Source organism: Panthera tigris, chromosome C1 (assembly GCF_018350195.1).
Source record: "Panthera tigris isolate Pti1 chromosome C1, P.tigris_Pti1_mat1.1, whole genome shotgun sequence".
Classification (NCBI taxonomy): domain Eukaryota; kingdom Metazoa; phylum Chordata; class Mammalia; order Carnivora; family Felidae; genus Panthera; species Panthera tigris.
The window spans coordinates 154,128,943-154,155,758 of NC_056667.1; the positions used below are offsets into that span (position 1 = coordinate 154,128,943).

At 33.6% G+C, this 26,816-nt stretch overlaps 1 protein-coding gene across 1 annotated transcript in view; it reads right to left on the bottom strand.

Annotated features, from left to right (window-relative positions):
* Positions 1-2,008: 2,008 nt before the first annotated feature.
* Positions 2,009-26,816, bottom strand: part of SCN7A (sodium voltage-gated channel alpha subunit 7) — a 78,759-nt gene continuing 53,951 nt past the window's right edge. The window contains exons 15-25 of the mRNA XM_042994623.1: positions 25,695-26,132; positions 22,550-22,652; positions 20,785-20,939; positions 17,688-17,861; positions 15,576-15,683; positions 11,388-11,666; positions 10,515-10,568; positions 9,592-9,729; positions 7,957-8,061; positions 7,130-7,400; positions 2,009-4,536 (exon numbers count right to left, since the gene is read on the bottom strand). Of these exons, the coding sequence (XP_042850557.1) occupies positions 3,470-4,536; positions 7,130-7,400; positions 7,957-8,061; positions 9,592-9,729; positions 10,515-10,568; positions 11,388-11,666; positions 15,576-15,683; positions 17,688-17,861; positions 20,785-20,939; positions 22,550-22,652; positions 25,695-26,132 (2,892 nt within the window). The 3' untranslated portion in view covers positions 2,009-3,469. The remainder of the gene's footprint in view (positions 4,537-7,129; positions 7,401-7,956; positions 8,062-9,591; positions 9,730-10,514; positions 10,569-11,387; positions 11,667-15,575; positions 15,684-17,687; positions 17,862-20,784; positions 20,940-22,549; positions 22,653-25,694; positions 26,133-26,816) is intronic.

The window sequence follows — 26,816 nt, forward strand, 5'->3', positions numbered from 1 at the left end:
GTCTCTCTTTCTCTCTCAAAAGTAAATAAACATTAACACAAAAATTAAAGCAAACAAACAAACAAAAAAGAACCAAAGGACAAAATAAAGCCTGTCTGGCAAGGGATCAGGATGCCCAGATAATTCTCTTCCAATGTTCTATCCAGATTCAGATTTTGAATCAGCACAGAGCCTGACGTGGGGCTTGAACTCACAGACCACGAGATCATGACCTGAGCTGAAGTCTGACACTCAACTGACTGAGCCACCCAGGCTCCCCAATGGACTCCTTTTCTTAAAGATGTCTGTGCTGATTACAGTTACCTTCTTCTCTAATTGATAAAATCTTTCTTTTTCATTAGGGGCCCACTTTACTAACTCATCTTTACTAAGTAAGAACCCACCATTATTTCCTGAATACATATTGCAATTTACAATAGTATAAAAATTACCATATATTATAATTAGCTGTGTAGTTATGCTTTCCCCTTCTAGTAAGTTCTCTAGTCTCATATTTGTCTTTGTATGTATGTACGTACATATGAATATCTATCTAGACTCTGGGCTTACCTCTAATATCTAGCATATAATAAATGTTGAATGAAAACACTTCTATAGTAGTTTTATCTCTTGTGTCTTTCATTTTTCCAGAGGTTGTCCCTTTACCACAGAAGAGAGAGAAGGTGAGAGAAAGAGAGAGAGAGATGGCAAGAGAGAGAGAGAGAGACCTTATCTCTCTACAACAACTTAATTCATCTTAAACTTCTGTCTATAGCTAGGTCATTTATTATAAGACAGTTATTAACCATAGTGGTTACATATTAATGCTCAGAAACTAGACCTGGTTTGGGGTTCTGGCCTTGTCACTTATAAGTTCTGTGCCATACAGAAGCTCTTACAACCCTTCTAAGTCTATTTTGTTTATCTATAAAAAGAAAATTATTACTTAATGAGTTATTGTGAATGCTCAGTTCGTGCATGATAAATACTTAGCACAAGCTGGGCATAAAATAGTCTGCTCAATAAATGGTAGTAGCTATTTCCAGTATCTTTAAAATCATATTAAAGTGCATTATATTTATTAAGGAAGCAAAAAGAAAAGTTTAAAGAAGCACACATTGATAAATCATAGCACACTAACCAATTTAATTTCAGCATTATCCTCCAAAAAGCAAATTCTAGTTAATACTGAGATATATCTGACTTATTTTATGACTTTGACAGGAGGAATGTCAATGTGTAAGGGTCTCTGCTAAGCTTACTAACATTTATTTTACAAATTTTTGTGAATCCAAAAGAAGCACAAGTTCTGCCAGTTTTAAATTTTGAACCTAAATGAATAAGCTTTAATGTTAGGCTCATTTTAAAAGTTGGTGTTATACACACTAGACAAACTGACTTACCAGAGAAAAAAAACAAAGTTTAGTGTGGTTAACATGTTGTATTTATTATTTTGTATATTATCTAAAAAGTAGAATATATTGTAAGACTTATTTAAAAAATAATTCTTTACACAATTTTCGGAAGGTTAGTAGCAAACATAGTTTACAAGTAAAAGATCTAATTTTCAAACCAAAATCAATTAATGGTCTTGCATTTACAGAAGCAAATTAAGATTCAGCTTAAATATCTGAAGCAGTTTTTACATAAAGCATTTCCAAGAAATAGAAAACTAAGAAATTTAGATAAAGCACCAGCTGTCACCATGTCACCAAGTTAATGCTAATTCCTCACTAGTCACCATCCGATGATGAAGAGCAGAGGACAAAGGGAAGGAACACTTCTAGAAAGAAAGAGAACCCTGAAATTACATTTACTTAGGGGTTCCTCCAAAGGCATCTTGGTCAAGTTAATACATTTCTGAGGAGCAGAAATAGATTATAAAGTTAAGGCTCAAGATCATGCATTCATAATAAAATACAATTACTGATATTTAAGTGATATTGAATGTCATACAACATATTTAAAGTTTGTCACATCAACAGTATGCATATTTTCTTTCTGAATCCTTTGGGATTTTGTGGGTACACTGTAATCAATCTTAATACAAATGGAACAAATATCAGAATCTTGAACTACATGGATATGAGTGGCTGCATTTTTATGATTATGTCAAAGACCAACTATTTGTGTCTATCTTTTAAAGATAATTTCAACTGTGAAAATTAATACTTAGGATTTTCAAGCTTTTCAAATATAAAAACATTTTACAGAATGTGTGATAAGATTAAAAACAGCAAAAAAAAAAAAACTTGGAAAGATAAATGACAAAGTAAAAACTAATCTGCATACGCTAATGTTATACAACACCACCACCAACAAACTTATACTTTAATCTATTCAAAGTCTTCACAGTTTCAGTGATTGCTGTCTTTCTCTAAGTTATAGAGAACCATAAAGTCAGTGAAGAGTATTTCAAAGTGGCCACAGTTTCCCAATTAAAGATCAAGACACTGCAAAAATCCTTAGACATAATGGTAACCCCGACTCTTCGAATTCATATTATGACTTTAATTTGCCAGCTCTTACTACTCAATGTTGCATTATGGCTAAATGGTAAAAATACATCAGTGTTATGATAGATATGAATCTACTAACAGTTTCTATATTGTATCGTTTTAGTAAATGTATACTTTTTAAAAAAGCATAAATGAGAAAAAAATGAGAAAAATGTAGGCCATAACTATAGTTCCCTTTGTACTTCTTATTCTATGAATCCATTCTGTTGAAGAACTAGAGCTTAGGTAGAAGTAGCCAAAAAGATGAAAAACCAGGAATCCAAAAACAATTAAGCAATATTAATTCCTAGTATGGAAAGAAAGAAAGAAAGAAAGAAAGAAAGAAAGAAAGAAAGAAAGAAAGAAAGAAAGAAAACAAAAACAAAAACAAAAACAAAAACCAAGGCTCCAGTTAACCAAAGTGGCTTGAATCAGCCCAAGACTCTGTGGTTGATCTCAAAGGCACTTTCTAAGACCTATCCTTTCTCTTCCCCAGTTGACATCTGTCTGGCAAGTTTATGATTTAGCAGCTTGCAGCACTGTGTTTTTATTAACACTACCCGACATTAAGAAAGTACTTGTTTATTTGTAACTAAGTCCTCTTAATGATGATTTGAATCCCATCAAGTTAAAGTAGACATAAAGTATACAAGAAAGCTACTCATCTCTACCATCACCTCCTCAGTCCTCTAGATGAAACACACACCATAAAAGCCACATAGAGAAAACAAGCATTGGATTATCAAATGGCAAATTTAACCCATTTAACTCACTAAAGTGATTCTAAGGGCTTATCTTGGTTAGACTCAGTACACAAAGGTGAAAGTCAACTTGACATGGAGTCTTGTGAGCACAAGCTTAACTTCCATGGGTTGTAAACAATTGATTATTAAGTAAAATCTTTACTTCTCTGATCTTCATTTTTATTTCTGATTCAAACTTCTAACATTTTTAGAATATGTGAAAAAGGTGAAAAAAGGTGGCAAGTGGGATTAGATTTGGCTTTGAATAGTTAACTTTTCTTCAGCTTTGTCAAAATAAGCATTTTCTGTGGTAGCTTGAACTTCCTTGTCATCATCTATCATATGAATGTCTGATGTATTTTTGTCATTTTGCCTCAAGCGGTAATTTTTATAAGCACGCTGAATTATGGTTGCTGAGACTGCCTCTTGTTTTCGTTTCAGAGTAGTTGTAATTGGTTCATACATGATCTTAAAAGGGTTGGCTAATGCAAACCCTGATTCCATCTCTGAAATAACTTTCTCCATCCTCACATCTGTACCCATAACTCGTTTAGTTAAAGCAAGTAAGATGTCAAGGCAATGAATTCTGTCCCCAGCAGCCATGGGAAGATCCATGGCAACGAGCTGGCCCTTGTTTGGTTTTGCCATAAAAAGAGGAGGGTCAAGAGCAGCTGCAAGATCTGAAAGCTTGCTAGAGTCTATGTACTGGGTCCTATCAGGGTCAAACCTCTTCCATACCTGAAAGAATTTCTTAAAATCATCTTCACTTAATGTCTTGGCTTTTTTCTTAGAAGCAATATTTAAAAATTCCATGACAGCAATAATGTACATGTTTACAATGATCATCCATGATATGAAGATGTAACTAACAAAATAAATAATCCCAACAAAGGGATTACCACAATCTCCTCTAACCTGAGTCCCAGGGTTAATTTTATCAGGATCACAGTCTGACCATTTACTGTTGAAAATTGCATTAAGCATCCCATCCCAGCCAGCAAATATCGTAACTTGGAAAAGACAGAGCATACTGCTGCCAAAGGTTTCAAAGTTGGCCACATCATTAATTCCAAATTCCTTTTTAACATAGGCAAAATTGTACATCCCAAAGATGGCATAGACGAACATGACCAGAAAGATGAGAAGACTGATGTTCAACAATGCTGGGAAACATAGCATCAAAGGAAGCAGCAGGTCACGGAACACCTTTGGTCCTTTCCCAGGACGTAGGATGTGGATGATCCGTGAGAGTAGTATCAGTTGCACAACAGAAGGAGGCACAAGGTAGTATCCTACCATCAGAGGCAGAAATAGTCCTTGGTGTGGGAGAAGATAAAACAGGTAATAAAACTATTTAAATATGATTGTATTTAGAGGAATATAAATTATTTTACATTCCATTTTGTCTATATGTTAAGATCATTTTATTAATCCTTCCCATATAACAGAATATATTGAAAGTGGGGATTAGCCAAATACTCACTGTGGCAATTTTCAGGGTATCTAGCAAAATTTGGAAGATAATTATTTGGATCATCATCTTATTATGCCATTATAGATCAACTAATTCTGGAATCACAGATGCCATGATTCCATAATACAAAATAATAATCATATTCTTTTTTTTCTGATTGCAGTTGGATAAATAAATTTAGCTCAATCCAGCCTTTATTGGACATCTAGTATAAAGGTGTCAATGCAAAATGCAAAGATGAATGACCTGACTTCTGTCCTCAAAGACCTTATATTCTAGAGAGTAGAGGTAGACATTTAAAGTAATTATAATGCAAGGCAGAAAGACCTAGTTGATAAATATAATTACAAAAATGGCATTCAGTGATTCACAGATTATAATTTATTTATTTCATAAATAGTCTTTGGGTTCTTAGCGGCTTTAAACTGAATTAAATAAATGAGTCTTGGCCTAGAACTATTTTTGTAGCAGTTGTGGGTAGATGAGGGAGTGAGAGCTAGAACTATACAATTACAATTACCATAAAAGTATAGGGGATGTCCTCTGCAAGTACTGGAGAGACCGTGGTTCATTTTGAGTTGAGAAGATGGGGAGGGGAAAATTCCATGAAGTTTCTAAATGATATGGTATATTTGTTGAATCTGGAATGATCATGTCTCATATTTCTGTTCAACTTGATCACTGTCCATAACCTTCTCTCTGACATTCTACCTTATCTATACCTTCATTTCCACAGTGTATTAGTGAATCTTCTGCTCTGACTCAGATTTTCGTTTTTCCTTACAATCTTCCAAATTCCTCCATTTTGCCAGAGGTATCCCCATTTATTTGTAGATAATTTTTTCTACATCCTCATCTTAGATTTTGTTCACCTCCTTTCTTATCTAAAATCTGACTCTATCTTGAAGACAGTATCTCCCTTGGAATGTTCTCAAGTGTAAAGAGCTCTTTCTTCCCCACTCCTTAATTCTCAGAGTAGAAAAATGGAATGACCAAGCATCTTTCATTTTTTTCCAATGCGATTTCCAGATGCTTCAAGTCAATTTTATAAAGAAAAAAAAAAGAAATTTCTGTCCTGACACATTGTGGATCATGCCAATGAACTATGATACTATTGCCGACCATTACTTGGTTCTATGATATTCCTCCCCCCTTATTCATATTCATTGGAGACTTTAGTACTTGGCTCACTGTCACCCTTTCCACCCCAACACTTACCATCCACAATTCATTGAAAGGCCAGTCTCTCGGTCTTTGACTTTCTTAACTGTAATCTCCATCACTTTACTTTAGTCACATGTAGCTATAGCTACATTCTGGACCCAGGATATTTCACCTTCTGAGATTTCATATTCAAACAGCTTTCTCTCTGACTGTGATTTCCTCTCCTTTGAGATAGCTGATTCAGTAGCTCTGACTTTAATCCCAAAGGCCCCTTCTTGCCTTTCTTTCAAGCTTCTTGTACCTGTCTATCAATAGTTGAACTGCTTCTATTACCAAATGAATAAGCTGAATTTTCTGGAATCACAATTGAGCAAATAGTTTGTCTACCTTTTCATTAGTGACTGTATAGAATAGTGCTTGACACAATAAATATCTAAATATTGTCTCTCATGGAGCTTATATTCCAGTACGTATCTTATGGGGAGGCAGACAAGAAACAAACTTTTCCCTGCTTAAAACATTTTTATCCTAGAATCTTTACTTGTCTACCCCTATTCAATATGTCTCTATTTAGATTTTGCTTCATCCAGGAAGTTTGACCTCTGACCTCTACTTACTGATAGGTACTCCCCTTTCTTGTGCTGCTGTAACACCACGTGCTTCTTTCTTTATCATAACCTTAATAGCACAACATTAAATATGTACTGTTTAATCATCTGAATCCCTTACTACATTGTAAACTGTGTGCCTACAGGGATTATGTCTTCCTTATTTACTACTGAATTCTTTGGGTATAGCATAATATCTATTCAAATATAATTGTTAAATAAAAGACTGAGATCCCCAAAGTAAGAGAAAACTGGTGACAAATTCATTAAAGCCTAACACTCTAGTATTGTGAAAGTTGTAAACAGTTTTGGAAATTAAAAAAAAATAGGGAATTTGAAAGGTTATATCATGTTAAGACATAAAGCTCCTTCTAGATACATCCTAGAAAAATAATGTATGTGATATACTGAAGGGGTAATTAAGCATTTACCTGGTAACCTCTTAAGTGAAGTCTATGTATTAATTCAACAAGTATTTTTTAGTATCTTATAGCTGTCATGTGTACATGTATGAATGTAAAAATACAAGCCATTGCTATTGGAATAAAAAGGGTCTCTATCTGTTTTGCCTACTAAAAGACTATATCTTGGGACATATTTAGTATAAGAACTTGCCTGAATTAGTATTACTATAAAAGAAAATCTAACTAAACAAACTCTTACCTGTAACAGAGAAAATAACTACCATAAAATCAAAAATGTTCCATCCCATGGTGAAATAGTTACAACGAAAAGAGATGAGCTTCAGTACACATTCTCCCGTGTATACCATAACAAGAAATAAGGTAATCCAGTAGAGAGCAGTGTCCATTTCTGAACTCTGTTCATCACTTTGTATCATAATGGTCATTGCTTGGAAACAGATAAGAACCATAATGAAGACATTAAAAACTTGGCTTGTTACCAAGTCAAACATGAATCTTTGGAACTTGTTCTGTGTGTAAAAAAAAAAAAAAAAAAAAAAAAAAAAGGTGGGTGTAATAGCCTTATTAGTAGGATATATACATACACATATAGTCTTTACGTTTATAATTTACCTCCCAGCATAAACAGGAAAATAAGTGAGTACCTAAGTTTTTGTCAAACTAGAATTCTAATGTATAGTCAAAACAAACAAAAAGATCATCAAAACCTTGTTAAGGAACATATTTTTAAATTTTGTCAAAAGCATTTGTGGAGAATTTAACATTTTTTAAAATGTTTATTTTTGAAAGAGAAAGAGAGAGAGAGAGAGAGAGAGAGACAGAGCATCAGCGGGGGAGGGGCAGGGAGAGAAACAGAAACTGAAGCAGGCACAGAGCCCCACCTGAGGCTTGAACCCATGAACCACAAGATCATGGCCTGAACCAAAGTCAGACACTTAACCGACTGAGCCACCCAGGCACCCTGCATTTGTGAAGAATTTTAAAAACACATATTCATTTTAAAAAGAGAATGTATGAAATAAACTTTTTACGAAGCTTCGAAAACAAATCTAGATGTTTTCTTACTCTTGGGCGACGTATTGTTTTTTGAGAGTCCTCATGCAACAGCCCCCTCAGTGCATGGTATTGTCTCTTCTGTTTCACTGTTATAAAGATATTTGAGCCTCCCTGGTAAAGAAATGAAAGAAAAAGATATTAAAATCACATGAATCTAAATTTCGCCTTTTGTCAATATACATTTTGGAAAGCTTGGTAATTACTGATTTAACCTTTTATAAAGGTCTTAAAGGCAATGAACTAAATCACATTTAACCATGTCTGATTTCTGCACACAAATCCATACCAAGCACATGTAGAATATATGGTAATGACTGATATCAATGATCTTTTGGTGCACTTTCCTGTGGGTAGTCTACTCTTTTTTAACTTTTCAGTCTACTGAGGCCTACCTCATGTTAAGCAGAGACAAAGGAGAAACAGTGGGGGATAAAGGGAAAGGTTTATCAAGAAAAACTGAACTCAAAAGCTAAGGAAAAATTGGTTTGTATCTTCTAATAACAGGAAAAAAATATAATTGGGCATTTATGTGTTTTTATAAGTTCATATATTAATTTACTAAATAATACTTTCAAAAGATATTTTTTATACTATTAATCCAACAGCACTTTGTGCTTACTTCTTCATAGTACCTTTTAGAGCTTTTCATCTTTGTGTTCCTAGTACTAAGTATCTTATACAAAATATATAAAGTGAATAAGAGGTAAATGGTTAGTGTGTTAATCTAGAAATTAGGGATTGTTACTGCCCTAAGTCAGGACTTAGTTACTTAAATTTGATAAGGGTCACCGGTTTGAAGCCCAGGAGCAAATCCTGGAATGTTATCCCACTGGATTGATCCCAAGAAGCTGAAGCTTCCAGTCAAATGGATATTTGATCATTGATCTTCTAATCCCATTTGATTAGTGGAGGCTGAGAGCAGTTTATCAGATGCTGCACATGACTAAACTTTGATGACATGGCTGAAAACAGAATTTCAAAACTAGACTATTCTTTTGATTTTTTAGAAGGCTTTCCTATACCTCTAGAAAGTAGGTCTCTGTGGTTAAAATAAGCAGATTTAAATGACTTTTGAGGCCTTTGCATTTGCAGAAGCCTTGAAGGCCTTTGTGTGGAGGTGGGATCAAATGGGTTTTTCAATTCTGTCTCTGAATTGTCCCTTACTGATTTCAAGCACTGCTATTTAGGACATGGGGTTAGGATTTAGGATACCCCCTACTTCTAGCAGAAAAAGCTACTGCACTGACAAAGATGTCTATGCTAGATATGACTCTGAAGGCTTTGAACATATCAGAGAGTAAAAGAGTGTAGCTTATTTTTCTTGAACTTCTTCACCTATTCGTGCAGATGTACCACAATATTACTTGTTGGTCAGCATGTCATTATTTACAAACATATATATATATAGAAACACCTGCAATTTTTAACCTTTTAACTTGTTTGTTTATATTTCAATATATAAAACAATGTAAAGATGAACATTTTAGCAATATTTATCAATATGCAGGAACATCAAATTTTTTTAATAGATAAGCACCAAATAAAAATTACATTAAGCTGAATCCAAAACCAATTATTTGAAGCAGGACATTCTTATAAATGTGTTTTCTCAGGTATTAATGAACAAAGAATATTTATACTTATCTTTATTTTATGCTTGTTGAAATTAGCAATAATAACACCGATCAGCATACTCAAAGGAAGAAATAATCCAATAACAATAAAGCTGATAAAGTAATAAGACATGTAGATGTTGTCTTCAAAATTAGGTTGCTTATTTACCTAAAAGTTAAGTTAAAAAATAATCAAAATAAGACAGGGCATAGTGGATTTTTAGGGCAGTGAAAATATTCTGTATGATATTGTAATGATAGTTACATGTCAGTCATTACACAATTGTTCAAACCCATATAATGTACAACACCAAGTGAACCCTCAAGTAAACTCTGGACTTTGGGAGATTATGATCTGTCAATGTAGGTTCATCCGGGGTAAAAATGTACCATTCTGGTAAGTGATATCAATAACAGGCTATGCATGTGTGGGGTCAAGTGGGTATAGGGGAAATCTCTATGCTTTCCTCTCAATTTTGTTGTAAACCTAAAACTGCTCTAAAAAGTAAAGTCTTTAAAAATAAAAATAAATTAAAAAGTGAAAAATAAGCAAAATATTGATACTAATGCTTTAAAACATAAGAGTTATAAAACAATTTACAACAGGAAAATCCAACAATTCTACAGAAGTAATATTTTCTCTTTGCTTGTTAGTGAAAGGATATCATTGCTTTGTTTATTTGGATTTTAAAATTTATTGCATTGGTTTAACCATTGTTATGAAGTCTGATAATCCTTCAAATGGGCTTATTGGGGTTCAACCACTGTACATAATCCTGGAAGGATTTCGTTTTCTGTGAAATGTTCAATTTGAAATGTATTTAATTTCTGTCTACTATAAGCATTCACTCTGATCATGTTATCTATTCTATTATTGTTGGTACCCTCTTCTTGAATTGTAAAAATAACTTTTCTTGAATTTTAACAATGGTCGTAAGATTATATTATACTTACACCAGTAGAATCAACTGCTGAATTCATAATGGTGATCCATCCATTAAATGTTGCCTGTAAAAATGGCATGTATTTAATTCTTATGGAAATCTTAAGCTTTGTTTCAAATAAAAAGTGAAACTCAGTTTGTTATTAATACAGTAAAACATTTGATTACTAAGGCTGACCACATTTCAATATACCCTGTAATTGAGACCTTTATCATTTTCATTGTTGCATTTCTATTATCTGTTAACAACTATTTAACAACTATTTATTTTTACTTAGCTTAATTGTAGTAGTTTTACTGTAGTTGATAACAAAATGTTGTAAGATAGTATAAATAGAAAGAGAGAGAGAGAGAGAGAGGTAGATAGATAAATGATAAATAAATACACATTGCCCAAGTGTCATTGTTAGTGGTAACTGCTATTTATGTGCTTTTCTATTGGGGTGGTAAGACAAGAATGAATGATTTATCTCCTCACTTCTGTTAGATGGTGGGTGACTGAGTAGCCATTCCTCATAGCACTGAGTAGAAACAAAACAGTAGTAACTTTAGTTGTACCAAAAATTGTGACCCTATTACCTTACCAGTGATGGTGGAAATAGGTTTGGCCAGTACCTGCCATCTCCCCCGTCAGTCCTACCTTCAGCTTCACTTCCTTCTCCCAGGAAAGCAGGGTCTGCATTTCACTTTCATCTTTCCAAATGAGCCTAGTGTAGTATGTTGCATAACATGTATTTTAAATAATTGCTAAAATATGTTATAACCAACTCTAGTAATCATTCACATTTTGTCCATTCACATTTGTCCACATTATGTCCACCTATAATATGCACGGACATCTAAAAACACTGATAAAAAGTAAAAAACATCAAAAGTGAACTTACTACTTGAAGCAGTGAAAGGAAACCATTTCCAACATTATCAAAGTTCAGTTTTGCATTCTCCCATTGCATGGATTCATTAAACACAAGGCTTTCACACTGACTCTTATTCATGACTTCAGATATAGGAAACCTTTCTCCACTTGTTGGGTCAATGCATTCATAGAACGTGCCAGCAAATAAGTACACTCCTATGATGCTAAAAGCCAGCCAGATCATTAAGCAGACCAGAAACACATTCAAAGCAGGTAAAGTTGTTTTTATCAAAGCTCTCACAACCACCTGGCATATAAAAAACAAACAGGTAAACTTTAGGTAAGAAATGTGAAATCACTTTAGTTGAACTGGAAATTCTAAATGTAATGTCATATTGAAATAACAAAAACAGGTCATCTCTAAAGATTCAATAGGCCAGCATGCCAGTATTTGAATTACCTAAACTATAAATTTCAATTAAAAATATACATTAAAAATATACAAAAAATAATTTGAGATAGTCTCAAAATAGTTGTACTAAAAAAATCATGAAAAAGCAACTGCGTTGATTAGTAAAATAATTATTTCACTGATTTAACACATTTATCAGCTTCCTGTATTGGGCCAGAAATGGGCAAGACAACTGAACCTGTGTGTATGTATGTGTACATATTATCTAGAAAGCATATAAAATGAGAAATAAAGGCCTAGATCTAAGTCTGGGTGATTCTAACTTTAGGGAGGATTAACCTACAAAGCAGACACTGAAGTGGCAGGGGAAATACGAGGAGGACCAAGAGACTGTAGATCAATGAAATAAAGGCAAGAGACTATTTCAAGAAACACTGAATGGGCCTCTGCACCCTGCAGAGTCACAAACCTCCTCACTGTACCACTCTATGTCACTGGTGAGCCACTCCAGAGCAGGAAGTTTGGGAAATAAATCAACCACTTGAATTTGATTAATAGTAATAGTCTGGAATCACCATCTCCATTTCCTCAACTCCCTTCTCTCTTGAATATTATAATCAGATTTTATTCTTATCACTCCACTATAGCTGTTATGGCAAATGTAAAGCATTTCCTATAACCAACAGAAATATTCATTCTTGGTACATATCTTTCCTTTAGCATTTACACTTTTGATTCATTTCTACCAACCTCATCTCTCTCTCTCTCTCTCTCTCTCTCTCTCTCTCTCTCTCTCTTTTTGTGAAGACCACTGATTCTCTTTTCTACCATTCTAACCTTCCCTTCCCTTAGCCATTACTGGATACATACCCTTTTTGTTGTACTTTTTTGCTGATATCCCTCAGTTTTCTGGACTTGAATAAATATTTTAACTTTTAATTGTGCTTTCAGTAACACTTTATTCCTAAAACTAAGTCACAGATCCTTTGTTGGCATTTTGGATATTTTGAGAAGTCCACTGATGACTCTAATGAAAAAAATGCTATCCCTATCAGAAAATACACTTATGTAAGAATAAAAGTAGTAGATACTGTTGATACAAATATTTCAGTAGTAAGAGAACCCAGCCCCTGGAGTTTATTAAATACATAAAACATTAATTTTGTAATCATGTGGCTTCCTTATATATTCAATGGTATGTTTTCAGAACTCATTCAACTACAGAACTTCCAGAGGTTGAGATGAAGCTTAAAGATCTGGATCTGCAATAGAGCAGAATAGAGTCCAGAAATAAACCCATGATGACATGGTCAATTAATCTACAACAAAGGAAGAAAGAATATACGGTGGGAAAAGACAGTCTTCAATAAATGGTGCTGGGAAAACTGAGCAGCCACATGCAGAAGAATGAATTTGGACTACGTTTTTATACCATGCACAAAAATAAACTCACAATGGATTAAAGACCTGATTATGAGTCCTGAAGCCATAAAAATCCTAGAAAAAACTATAGGTAGTAATCTCTTTGTTGTTAGCCTTAACAACATTTTCTCTTCATTTTCTGTCTCTTCAGACAAAGAAAACAAAGGCAAAAATAAACTATTACTGGATTACACACACACAAAAACTTTTGTACAGTGAAGGAAACCATCAACAAAATGAACAGGCAGACTCCTGAATATGAGAGAATATTTGCAAATGATATATCTGATAAAGGGTTAGTTAATATACAAAATATATAAAGAACTTATACATCTTAACATAAAAAAAACCCATAAACAATCCAATTAAAAAATTGGACCTCAATAGCCAAAGACATTCAGAAGGCTAACATATGAAAAGAGACTCAACATCACTAATCATTGGGGTAATGCAAATGGAAACCACAATGAGATACCACCTTACACCTGGCAGAATGGCTAGTATCAAAATGATAAGAAATAACAAGTGCTGGTGAAGATGTGGGGTGGGGAAACCCTTATTCACTGTTGGTGGGAATGTAAATTTCTGTAGCAACTATAGAAAATTGTATGGAGGTTCCTCAAAAAATTAAAAATAGAAATAGTACATAATTCAATAATTCTACTTCTGGATATTTACCCAAAGAAAATGAAAACACTAATATGAAAGTATATATGCATTTCTGTGCTTACTGCAGCATTGTTTACAATAACCAAGATATGGAAGCAACCTAAGTATCTATGAACAGATGAATGGATAAAGAAGATGCTGTATATATAAACAATGGGCTATTACTCAGCCATAAAAATGAATGAGATCTTGCTATTAGCAACCACATGGATGGGCTTTGAGAGTATTGTGCTAAAAGAAATAAGTCAGACAGAGAAAGACAGATACCATATGGTTTCACCTATATGTGGAATTTAAAAATAAAACAAGTGAACAAACAAAGCCAAACAGAACAGACTCATCTATACAGGAAACAAACTAGTGGTTATCAGAGTGGAGAGGGGTTGGCAGTGGGTGGAGGGGATTAAGAGGTACAAACTTCCAGTTATAGTAAGAATATTTCTTCCCCAACACCAGCAATGCATTTAGGGAATAGGTTGATCAGGACTAATTCCTGTTATAACGAGTTGATCACAGATTCATATGAATTATAAAAATATTACTATCAGTCATGTACTTACATATATATTAAAGTATAATTAATGTACTTAATACATGTATTTATGTATGCATATGTGTATATATAAATATCATATAAAGATTATGCTATTAAAATTTCTGAAACATATATTTTGGTTTAAAATACTTTAAATTACTTATATTTCTATTTGTTTATAATAATCATCTATAATTATCTAAATTTTGAGATTAAAACAAGTATCCATGTTTTTGCCAAGTGAAAAGATCTTAAGTGTTATGGTTTATTAATATATGGCAGTTTTAATGTAATATATAATATATGAACTATAAGAAAAATACACATCAAACATAAATAATTTTCTTACTGGATCCTACCTACACTGAATATGTGATATTCTGTAATATTATTCAAGTAGGCAGATTAATGATAAATAATCTATATAAATAAAAAAATCAAGAAAACAGATGTATGTTATGAAATAAAAGATAAAACTAGACTTTTTTTCCCCATTTCTGCACATAGCTGATGACTGTATTTTACATAATTATACTATTTGTGGTGGCCATAAACTGTTTGCTCCATTAGGTCGAGCCATTTGGGGTGGGTTTCCATTGTAGGCACAAAAGATTGAACACTGGTTGTTTTATGTGGCTTTACCTGTTAGCTTCCCTCACATTGTTCAAAAGAGGTTTAACGTGACGGTGAGGGAGAGATGACAAGAATTCATAATTTGTGATGCGTGACTTGAAAACATTAATTTATTTTAAAATTCAAACTTTTATTCAGTATAATTGCTTAGCGTGTATGATATTCCTATAATTTTAAGCATCTAGGTGATCCAAATTTCATTTTGTCAGTTATATTTTTAACATTGAGATAATTGTATCAATACTCATAGACACTCAAGTGGGCCACAATAGTACTAGTTTTTAAAATTTTATATTATTTCTCTCAACTATTAGGTTTTTTTTCTTATCTTTATGATTTTTCATATCTTATGAGCAGGAAAGTCCTAAAATCTTAATAAGCATAACTCATATACCTTTCTTCTATATTTGTAAATTGTGGAATATAAGGTTTTTGCATTAGTATTGTTAAAGATGCAAATGAGAAGACTATAAAGTTTTTAATTTATAGAAATTTATTAATCCTAAATAAAAACCTACATATTAGTTTAGACACTTTTTTCTTACCTTCATTCTTTCAAATTGAGATAGAACTCTGAGCGCCCGGAGGAATTTAACAGAAGTTAGTGGTTTGAATTCTTCCCGAGATTTGCCTATTAAGCTAAGACAAAACACCTAAATATATTTAAGAAAAAAAAGAATGAATAGGGTTTATTTTAACTTTAATCAAAACAATCTGCAAAATAAACTTTTCACTTATTTAAAAATGATAAACAGTCAAAGCTTCCCAAGAAATATGCAAAGATGTAAAATATATTTCAATATATCTTAACAATGACTTAAACAAAAGTATAAGAAAATAACCTTGTGTTAAAGTTACTTTAAAAAAGATAAAGATAAAACAAAAACATTTTCTGGTAGTAGGAATATATATATTATTGAAATAAAAAAATTTGTATATTTGACATTCTTTATGATCAAGGGTTAATATTTACATCCATTTTTTGTTTGAAATTAGATTAATAATCAGTTTCATGATTATTTTCCATACAGTAATAGTATATCATGTATTCATAAAAACAAAATTTGAAATATATTTACATGTGAATTCATATATAAATATGGTTAACACAATATACAAAATAGTATTTCAGAGAAGAGGCATCAAAGAGTATATGAACATTGTTAAGTTTAAGTACAAATTATAAAAATGTATACAAAGATACCAAGGTGATTTCTTAAAGTAAACATATGCATAAAGATCATTCAGGGTTAATAAATGTTAACAGAGATTGAGCAAGGTGATAGAGTTACAACTAACTTTTATAGTACCTTCATATTTTATGTATTTTCAAGCAACATAAATGAAAAATTTGTTCTTTTTTATCCTATACTAAGAGATGGCCTTAAAGTGGGCTTTGGAGTAAACATATGATTTATGTAAGTGTCACGGGTTGTGTACACCTAAAAATAATGACTAGGAAACAGGAAGGTGGGTTGCAGATATAGTGTGATTTTTGTTGGAGGAGAAGGTTAATTTGCAATAATTTATTTAGAAGACAGAGATCAGATACTGTAAGTCATTATTTATACAGTGAGAAGCTTCAGTCAATCATTGCTTATAGAATAGGAACCATTTGTTCATTCAACAAAAATTACTGAGTACCTACTATGATACATGAGTTGTTCTGAGCATTAGGGATAAGAAGAGAACCACATTGGGAAAGCATTTCTTCCCCAAAGGTGCTAACCTTTCAAAGGGGAAGACAAACAATCACAATGAATAAACAATGAATATCAATTAATATATAATATTAATAGGTGCTATAGAGATGAAGAGTGCAGAGAAAGGAAAAAGGAGCATTGTAGTAGTTGCAGTTTTAAATACGGTAGTGGGGAAAGACCCAATTTCTGCACTCTTATTTGAGTAGACATAAATGAGGTGAGCCAGCAAAAGTTCCAGGTGGAAGGAAAAATAACTGCAAAGGCACTAAGATGGAAGGAATCTCAGCATATGGGAGATCTTCAGGAAGGTCAGTGCAGGTGGAGCAGTCTATAAATTGGGATAATGGAAACGGAAAGTGATAGGAGACAAGACCGATCATGTAGAAACTTGTAGGCTTTAATGGCAGAGAATGTAGCTTTTTACTCGGAGCGACATGAGATGTTTATTGGAGAGTTTCAAGAAGAAAAGAGACCTGGACTGACTTCTGTTTTACAGCAGTAAAATGTATGTGGTTGCTATGTGGAGCTTAGAAGGAAGGTGTGTAGTGGCAGGGGCAGGGATCTGCACTGGAAATCCAACCGAGAATCTTCAGTAGCTTGGATCACAGTGCTAATGGTGAAGGTTATGGTAAGTCGTCTGTTTTGAATATATGATTTAAACATCAAGCCAACAGAATTTAAATATTTCAGGATGTCTATCCCATTAGTAGTGGGTTCATACGTGGTCATTAGAATAATCTAGGGGTGAAATGTTGAACTTTAAAATTTTTAGGTTGAGAGGAAAAGGACAAATGTTAAGTATTACAAATGAAGAAATAGGGGATTTTGGTGACTAAAAATGTACAAAGAGAGGAAAAAGGTAGATATAAGTAAAGGAAAGAGTTAAGAGAGAGTAAGAGTAAAGAAGAAAAAAATTGAATAATAGTCTTTAACATTTTTCTTTGAAATACGTACAATGACAACCATGAAGTCTAGCTTATACCAGCTATCAGTGAAATAGGCTTTAAAACCATATGCCATCCACTTTAGAAGCATTTCCAGAATGAAGATGTAAGTGAAGATCATGTCAGCATATTCTAATAAGATTTTAATAGTCTTTCTCTGATCGATATATATATCTTCAAAAGCCTGTGGGTAAAACATTTGAGGATTAGTGTACATGTAATTTTTAAAAAAATCTTTTGGCATAGAGCGGAATGAAATGCTATCTCTAGCAAACAGATCGTGAGCAAAGTCATAGGTTGTAGTTTCACGGGCTGGTTCACTTGGTTTGGATTTATTCACATAATCCATAAGTAACATTTTCTGATCCTATGTCTATAGCAGACATCAGTAATTGGTCCCAGAATTTCTTATAGAGACTGAATTTGGCACCAGAGTGATCCAGAATTCTTCTCATGAATCAGTTAATCAAACTTAATATAAGAGGCAAAAACCTTAGCTCACATCTAACTGGTTCTTATCTCTAATTCCATGTAGCCAATTTGCAGATATGTGGCACTTACTAAGAGAGTAGAAATTCTTTTAAATATGTCTTCAGGAAAAATAAGGTAAAAACAGAGATGGAGGCAAAGCATAAGAGACTCTTAAATATGGAGAACTGAGGGTTGCTGGAGGGGAGGTGGGGAGGATGGGCTAAATGGGTGATGGCCATTAAGGAGGGCACTTGCTGGGATGAGCACTGGTGTTATATGTAAGTGATGAGTCACTGGGTTCTACTCTTGAAACCAATACTACACTGTATGCTAATTAACTTGAATGTAAATAAATATATTTTCTTAAAAATTATAAAATTGCTATAGAACATAAAAACACGCCAAATAATGTAAAGATACGCCATTTTGCCTAGATGGAAGACTCAATATTATAAAAATATTATGTCTGTATAAATTAATGTGTAATTTCAGTGTGGCCCCAATAAAACATCTAATAGATTTTTTTTAAATAATGAAAAAGATAAACGTGTCTTCAGATATCCATACTGCTGTTACAAGAAAAAGTCACACAGCTTGCTCTGCTGCAGAAATAATCAGGTAAACCAGTGGAAACACATGAATATGAAATAAAACTATAATCATTTCTCCAAAGCTTCTCAGATTAATAGGTCAGCCTTTACTTTACTGTAGAGGATACAAAGTCTGATAATGTCACTGAAAGCAATTTCATAGTGTTTTTATCTCAGCACTGAAAAAAGGCAATAAAGTACCAACAAAGTCAGGAAGGCTTGCATTAAAGTGCATTCAAGGTCAAAAAGTAAACAAAGATCGGGGCACCTGAGTCGTTCAGTCAGTTAAGCATCAGACTTCACCTCATGTCATGATCTCACGGTTTGTGAGAAAATGTTACTTTTATTTAACATTAGATTTATAAGAATCACACCATTATTAACATAGGATTACTTTAATTCTTGTTTACTTTTTTAATGTTTATTTATTTTTCAGAGAGAGAGAGAGAACAGAATGGGAAAGGGGGAGGGGCAGAAAGAGAGGGAAACACAGAATCTGAAGCAGATTCTAGCCTCCGAGCTGTCAATACAGAGCCTGACACAGGGCTCGAACTCATGAACTGTGAGATCATGGCCTGAGCGGAAGTCGGGCACTTAACCGACTGAGCCACCCAGGTGAAAATTCTTTAGGTTAGACACTTATAATTTCTAGGTTTGTGGTAAATGTGTGGTAAATGTCAATATAAAATTTACTTTAAAAATTGTATGCAGTACAAAGTCTGGTTCCCAGCCATGAATCCATTCTTTTTGCTCTGTGTATCTCACAATTAACTATTTCTTGTATATCCTTCTCTGATCCTCTTTAATCAAACACTGGAAAATAATATAATATAAATTCTATTTTTCTTTATTTCCTAAGTAAAATGTCATATGCCTCATTCAATATCAAATAAATAAAACAATTTCAAAATTTATGAATGACAGTGGGAAACATGAATATTAATAGATACCTAATAGATACACTTTATTCTAGATCTTTCTCTTTTTTTGCACATTGCTATAACTTGCAATATTAGCATGCATACAGCTTTTGAATTTTCAAAATAGCTGCACGGTGTCCCATTGGATGTTTATATCAGAGCATATTTAAACAGTTACCTATTGTAGACTATTTTTACTTTTTAATCTTTTTCTATACAAAGAATTCTTCACTGAAGAGCCTTGTAAATGCATTTCATACTTGCTCAGATATTTGTAGGATAATTTCCTAGATTTAAGGTTGTTGTGTCAATGGGTAAATATATTTTTGGTTCAGGGCACCTGGGTGGCTCAGTCAGTTAAGAGTCCGACTTCAGCTCAGGTTATGTTCTCACGGTCTGTGCGTTCAAGTTCCGCATCAGGCTCTCTGCTCTCAGGGCAGAGCCTGCTTCAGATCCTCTCCCCCCGCCCCTCTCTTGCCCCTCCCCAGCTCATTTACTCTCTTTCTCTCAAAATGCTTCATAAATGCAGGATGTCTGGGTGGCTCAGTTGGTTAAGTGTCCGATTTTGGCTCAGGTCATGATCTCACGGTTCATGGGCTCGAGCCTGAGTCGGGCTCTGGGCTGACAGCTCAGAGCCTGGAGCCTGCTTCAGATTCTGTGTCTCCTTCTCTCTTTTCCCCTCCCCCATTCGTGCTCTGTTTCTCTCACTCTCAAAAATGAATAAATATTAAAATATATGTATTTTTGGTTCAAAGGTTATTAAAAGTATATAGTACTTCTCTTTCCTGATTGAATAGGCACCAAAGTACTAGCACAGCACAAAAGTATGTATGTGCATATTCTTAAACTTTGTCTCATACATGAAACTTTATTAAAATAAGAATTAGGTATCTCACATTCACGTTTCCCACTGTCATTCTTATATTTCAAAATTGTTTGATTTATTTAATACTGAATGAGGCATATACAGATTTTAAGAAACTGTAATGTATGTTTCCCAAAAGTAAAATCACAGAATATGAACTTTACTGCTATAATAAGTATCTGGGGAAAACTAATTTGGCATGGTGGCTTCAAGTAACAGACTTCAGATACATTTTTCCCCATAAAAGTCTCACGTACTTACCAGAGCACCTGTGCTGAGCAGAGTGACAAGGCCAATGAAACACTTAAAACAACCATTTTCCACTATCTTGCGGCAGGTTTTCCTTATGTTCTGCCAAATTCTTCCTTTCTTGGATTCACCACTAATTTGGCCAGGTGAAGATCTTCGTCTATAACCTGTCAAGAATGAAACTGCTAAGAAGAAAAATCTTGAAAATTCATGAAAAAGTAGACATCCTGAACTTTCCACCATAGTCCTTGGTGATTACTTATGGAATCTAACACATGTGCTCTCTGACTTACGAATATTTGATTTTCACCCCTGATGCTGTGACCATTGTAGTCACTGAGGGGAAACAAAAAAAGTTAACGTGGGAGAACACTAGAGGAAGAAATTGTGAAAGGCAGAGATGACTTAGAACATCCCCTAGCCTGGTGGAACAGAGTCTGAGAATAGAATTTATCCCCATCCTTCAATCGCTCCTCTCCCCCACATACAATATCTTCTAAATATCACATTTTGGTATAAAGCCTGAAGATTCACATGGTATAATAAGCATTCTCATTTAAGTACATAGGTATTCAGGAACTGATAAGAAGTATAATATTAGTTACGTCAGTTAAATTGATGTCAGGTCTCAGGTGGTAGGAGAATGGTGATTTTGATTTAGACTTATTGAAGGAGCCCCCTGGATTACAGAGTGCTTTATGGGTAGGGGGCATATGCACGGATTGGACTCTACATTCCTGTCAAGAGAGTTAGCATAAAGAAATCCCAAGATAGAGAAGACTCTGCTTAACAGGGGAGGACATGAAGAAATAGAGGTGGGTGGAATTTAAAGTCAACACATTTCATTTTAGAATTTTACCTACTGTCAATTCATACATCTTTGGTCAAAAAAATATAGGAAATTTTTCCTCCTTTGCCTTGAATGATACAAGTTCTAGAAGTTGAGTTACTGAGAGCAGGTTCTTATTTTGAATACAGGAATTTGAGCATTTAGCAGTTACCATGTTGATGGTTTCCAGTGATTTCAAATGCAGAGAACTTGTAAATATTCGTCAATCTTTCTAGGAAATTAATTTGAGTTACAAGTCATCAACAAATGTATGTTACATATCTAGTGAGTCAATCAGCTGACTGAAGCCTTATACATTTCTTAAGATTCATGTGGAATATAAAAATAAATCACCATTGCATGATATGTTTTCCTATGAAAGATATAGGATGTTTTCATGTGAGTATTTTGAATATTGACTTTATTCCAAGAGACATAAAAATATACACACACACGCACACATGCACACATCCATGCATTGACACACATGCACACAACCATGCATGGACACACATGCATCTACACTAATTTAATCTTTTTACCAATCCTGTGAGGTAAGTTTCATTATTATCCTCATTTTACATATTAAGAAATGAGCCTGAAAGAGGGTAAGTAAAGGTAGTAAATGGTCACGTGACCTGGGATTTGAACTCAGGCCTGTATGATTCCAGACCCAGTGCTCTTAACTACTGCATTAAACTTCTAGGAAATAGACCCTGCCCCTCTTTTCCAAATGTTGACTTTTCTATTGACTTTCCCTATAAGTTTCTATGAGGATTCCTTTGGGCACATGTGCATGTGCTTGTACACATATATTTGTATGTGTGTGTTCCTTAGTTAAGTTAATAAACTCTCTAAAATTAAAATATATCTAATGGCATTAGTTATGTTAAGAGAAATTTAGTCTATTTTCAATATAATGATCAAAGGAACTTATTTTTCTCTTACCATTTTTAAGCTGCTTTGGCTTTTCATGTTCACAGACGGTTTCTTCTTCAGAGATAGCAATATCCACTGTGCTGCATTCAGACGAGCTAGATTGCTTTACCTTCTGAAAAGTAAAGTCCCACCAAAAAGCTGTGATTCAACTTTCTCACTGTGGTTCAGGCTTGTTTTATTTTCAGAAATAAGAAAAACTGTATACAAAAAGAACTTTATCAGGTTTAAAATACTGTTTAAGCTAATTTCATGATTTTCATTAAAAGGATACATGTCTCCGTGAGTTGAAGTTTTAAAAATTTAATTAAAAATTCATTTAAGCTAAAATAACTTTTAGATTAAAATTAACATTTAGTTCATAACACTATTCTCCTAAAAGGTGTATAGGTTATCTCCAGTATCCAAAAGGGTTTGAGTTCCAAAGCCCTCTTGAAGTTGTTCACGAGATTCCATATAAGCCATTTCAGCTAGATGAGCAGCATCAGAAGTAATTACTCCTTGATGCTAAAGATGGGTAGACAAGAGTGCATTTAGTTGGTATTGTAAAATCGAGTCCAGACATTCTTGTGTATGCCATCATAGGATGGGAATGATGTGAGGTTATCTTGAAGTGAAATGAAGAAATGGCACAAGGTATAAGAGTCAGGAATAGACCTGGCAAAGCGGTACCAGCCCTATGCAGACAAGCTTTTTGAAAGGATTGACATTGCTTCTCACTCTGCTCTTGACTGAAGGTCAAGACTGGATACGATAAGGTAGCCATGGCTTTGTATAAGTGGTAATGACGCATGTGTGACATGCATGGCTTTTATTGGAAATGATTTTCTCATAATGCTTTATTTTACTTTATTTCAAAATAAATATGCAACACATCATCCTTTAAAATGACCACTATTCTAAGTTAATAGTATACACAATTGTTTTCTAATTAAAAAAATAAGATATATGTATTAAAACATTTGGGAAAAAAACAGTCTTATTTCTTAAAAAATAAGGAAATGTCTAAGTAAAGTATATCAAAAAGAAAACTGTAAATATTTTGTCCTACCTCTTGGTCTTATGCACAATAAGTGTCAACAAAATATCATTAGGAAGCCTTATTTGCTTTAGATCTTACATAGTCAGTTGTCAATAAGACATTTGGCGCTCAACTAAAAATATATATCCATCAGGATATTACTCTTAAACACATCACTTTTATTATTTCAGTTCTCATATTTTCATTATTTCTGATGAAATAAAGGCTATAGCAATATGAGAGTAAATAACAAATAATATATAATTCTTAGGCATTCAATAATTGAAAATTATATACCTTATATTTATATGTTATTTTAGAATTTTTACATAAACTATTTGATGTGATTTTTCCAAACCTCTTTTAGTATGTATTATTCTAATTTTATAAATAAATCAATTGGGATTCAAAAGTATAAATAATTTTATTAGAAGATGACTTAATGGCATGAGAAAGTGACCCTGATACATTGCTACATTATGAAAAAAGTTATAAAACTTGATATAAAGTTTGACATTATTTTTCTAAAATTTATATAGTTATGTTGTAACTAAACAATGGCTGAAAGTTTAAATACAAAAGAAAGAAAAGAATGTATCTCAGAATTATCAGATCCCATGTGATTTTTATATTTTATTCTTTGGCTTTTGGTAGATCAGCATCTTAAAGTACTCATGAGTTGCATAATCTGGAAAGTGTCTAAAATATGTAACAAATGTACAGATAAGTGAATAAATCTATGAGTAGCTAATCAATCAGTAGGACCAAGTAATTAGGCAGCATACATTACAACTTCTGAAGCCTCAACATTTACAATCATATTTAGTGTCATCTTTCCTATACATTTTCATATCCCAGACTTTCTAATTAGATTGGCAAGAAGTTTCCTGGAGCATTTCAACACAATGTGCTGTGATAAATAGCACTTTTACCCAGAAATAGATGGTAGTCAAAGTTATAAGTGAAGATATACAAGTGTAGCTGGAGAACAGTTTTCCCTGTTTTCTAGAAATGGTATTAATTAAAGGAAAACGAACCTCAAAATATTGGGAATGCTAAGGAGTGAAAATGTTTTTTTAACACAAAGAAAAAGGCCTTCAGTAGGAGCCGGAAGGATTTTGAATAATTACAATTCAACTCCTATTAGGCCAATTTGAGAAGTTACTGCAGAGCAGTTGCCAAGCTGGAAGAGGTCTGGGAGACAAGATAATGCCAGAGTCGTTTCTGGGGATCTGGAAAGAGACATTCTCTGCCCCTCCCCAGTGCCTGTGAGTGATCTGAGATGATTCCTTACTGAGGTACAACGCAAGAAGCCTGCAGAACAGATGTGATCTCTGTAGATGTAGCTTTCTATTAAATCATACCTCCTACCAAGACATGGTGCTTGCAAATGAAGACAATAATAATGTTTCCAGTAGGGTGTACATTTTAGAAGCTAAGTTAACAGCAATATCTACCCTTCTTTAAATGTGTTGGGTTATTTTGTTGTTTTTGCTGTTGCTTTTTTGTTTTGTTTTCTTTGTCCATGAGTTGATAAAGCTACACACTGTTCACAATTCAAACTGGTGGGTTTTCATTATTCTTTTAGTCCAACTTAATTATATACGTTATAGTATATGCTGCACAAATAAAGTGATGAGAATCCTAGATTTTTGGCCAATAAGAAAGTATTTTAGCCATCCTGTAGTCCAATTTAACATTTTAAAGATGATAACACCCAGGAGAGTTTAATGATTTCTCTAATAATACACATCGATTTTGAAAACTTAAGTTTCTTTGGTATGTTTTCATCACCCCACACTGCCTGCTTATAAATTTATAGACTTTTAAAATTATATTTTCTAATGTTTACTAAGTGTTTACTATAGACTGGGAACTGTTCTGTGCACCTTTGAGCTATTTTTCTTAGTCCTATCCTCCCTAAGAAATAGATACAATTTTATCTGCATTTATAGAAAAGGAAACTGAAGCTTACAATGGTTAATTAACTTCATCAGAAGCATAAAAGCAGGAGCAAGGAGTGTAGAGCTAGGATCAAATGTGTACTCTAACTCTCCGCAACTTCAACACCCACTCACTTTCTTACCAAAATGCCATAAATCAACAGTAAGTAATCAGGATATTAAAACATCTTACCTCTTTGCTGCTCCCATCACCTGACTTGCTCTGAATCTCCTTATTATCCAGATTTTCTATATCAGATTCTCCTGAAGCAATTGGTACAGTTTCTGAGACACTAGGACTGGGGATAAGTGATTGACTCTCATTTTCAGTCATTGTGTTTTTCTCTGTGCCACTGCTTTTTTCCTGATCCTTGAAGAAATCTTGGGTATTGCTTAAATCAGAAAGGGTAGGGTCAGAAATATTCTCTCTAACATACACATTGTTTACATTGTCCATTGTCTCCTTTGAAATGTTTTGTCTTTTGCATGATATTTTAGGAAACATGTAGTTTATTCCTTTCTTAATCCTTGCCATTGCACGCTGGAGATTTTGTTCTTCACCATTCTCTTCAGTTGTTGGAGCCTTGTATGAACTAAAGGAGCTCACCAATGCCAGAAACAGGTAAATTATCTAAATGAGGAAACAAATGAGGTTAAGTTTATGTTACTTTTTGTTTCCTTTTAAACAATCAAAAAAAAATCTTGGAAAAAAAAAAAAGCTGACCTGAGATTTGAAAACAATTAGGAACCACAATGCCATTTAGGCTATTCAGTTCTTACTCCTATACAGTGGGTCAGATGCTGTGCTAAGGGTTTGTACAATATAGCCAGAACTCTTCTTAAGGTCACAACATTCTATGAAATATCATTTGATTTTCTTTTAGACATGAAAAAGGCAAGGCTTACAGATGTCAGATATCCAAGGTCACACAGATTGAACTTAAGTTAATTTTATTCCAAAATTTTTTTTTTCCTTCACTGAGCCAGGCTGTCTCTCCCAAGGTAAGAAAATGAATCGCTACTTCAGGTGGCTGACCTCACTTCAGCACTATCCCAGGAAGAGGTATAATGACATCTTCATGGGTTCTGCAAACCCACAAGGAATCTTGGGGAGAGAGTCCCAGTCCCGGTTCTGAAGCCTGTACCTAGTTTTCTTTGTGATATGCTAGTAGTAGGGTTTGGGTAGGTTAATTGATTCTCTGTGGTAATAAATTTGGTCAAATAAGAAAGAGATGAGTGATGGAGAATAATTCCTAATACTTATATTATTTGAACTGAAGGACAGTGTATATTTTGACCTTTACTATCACTGAGA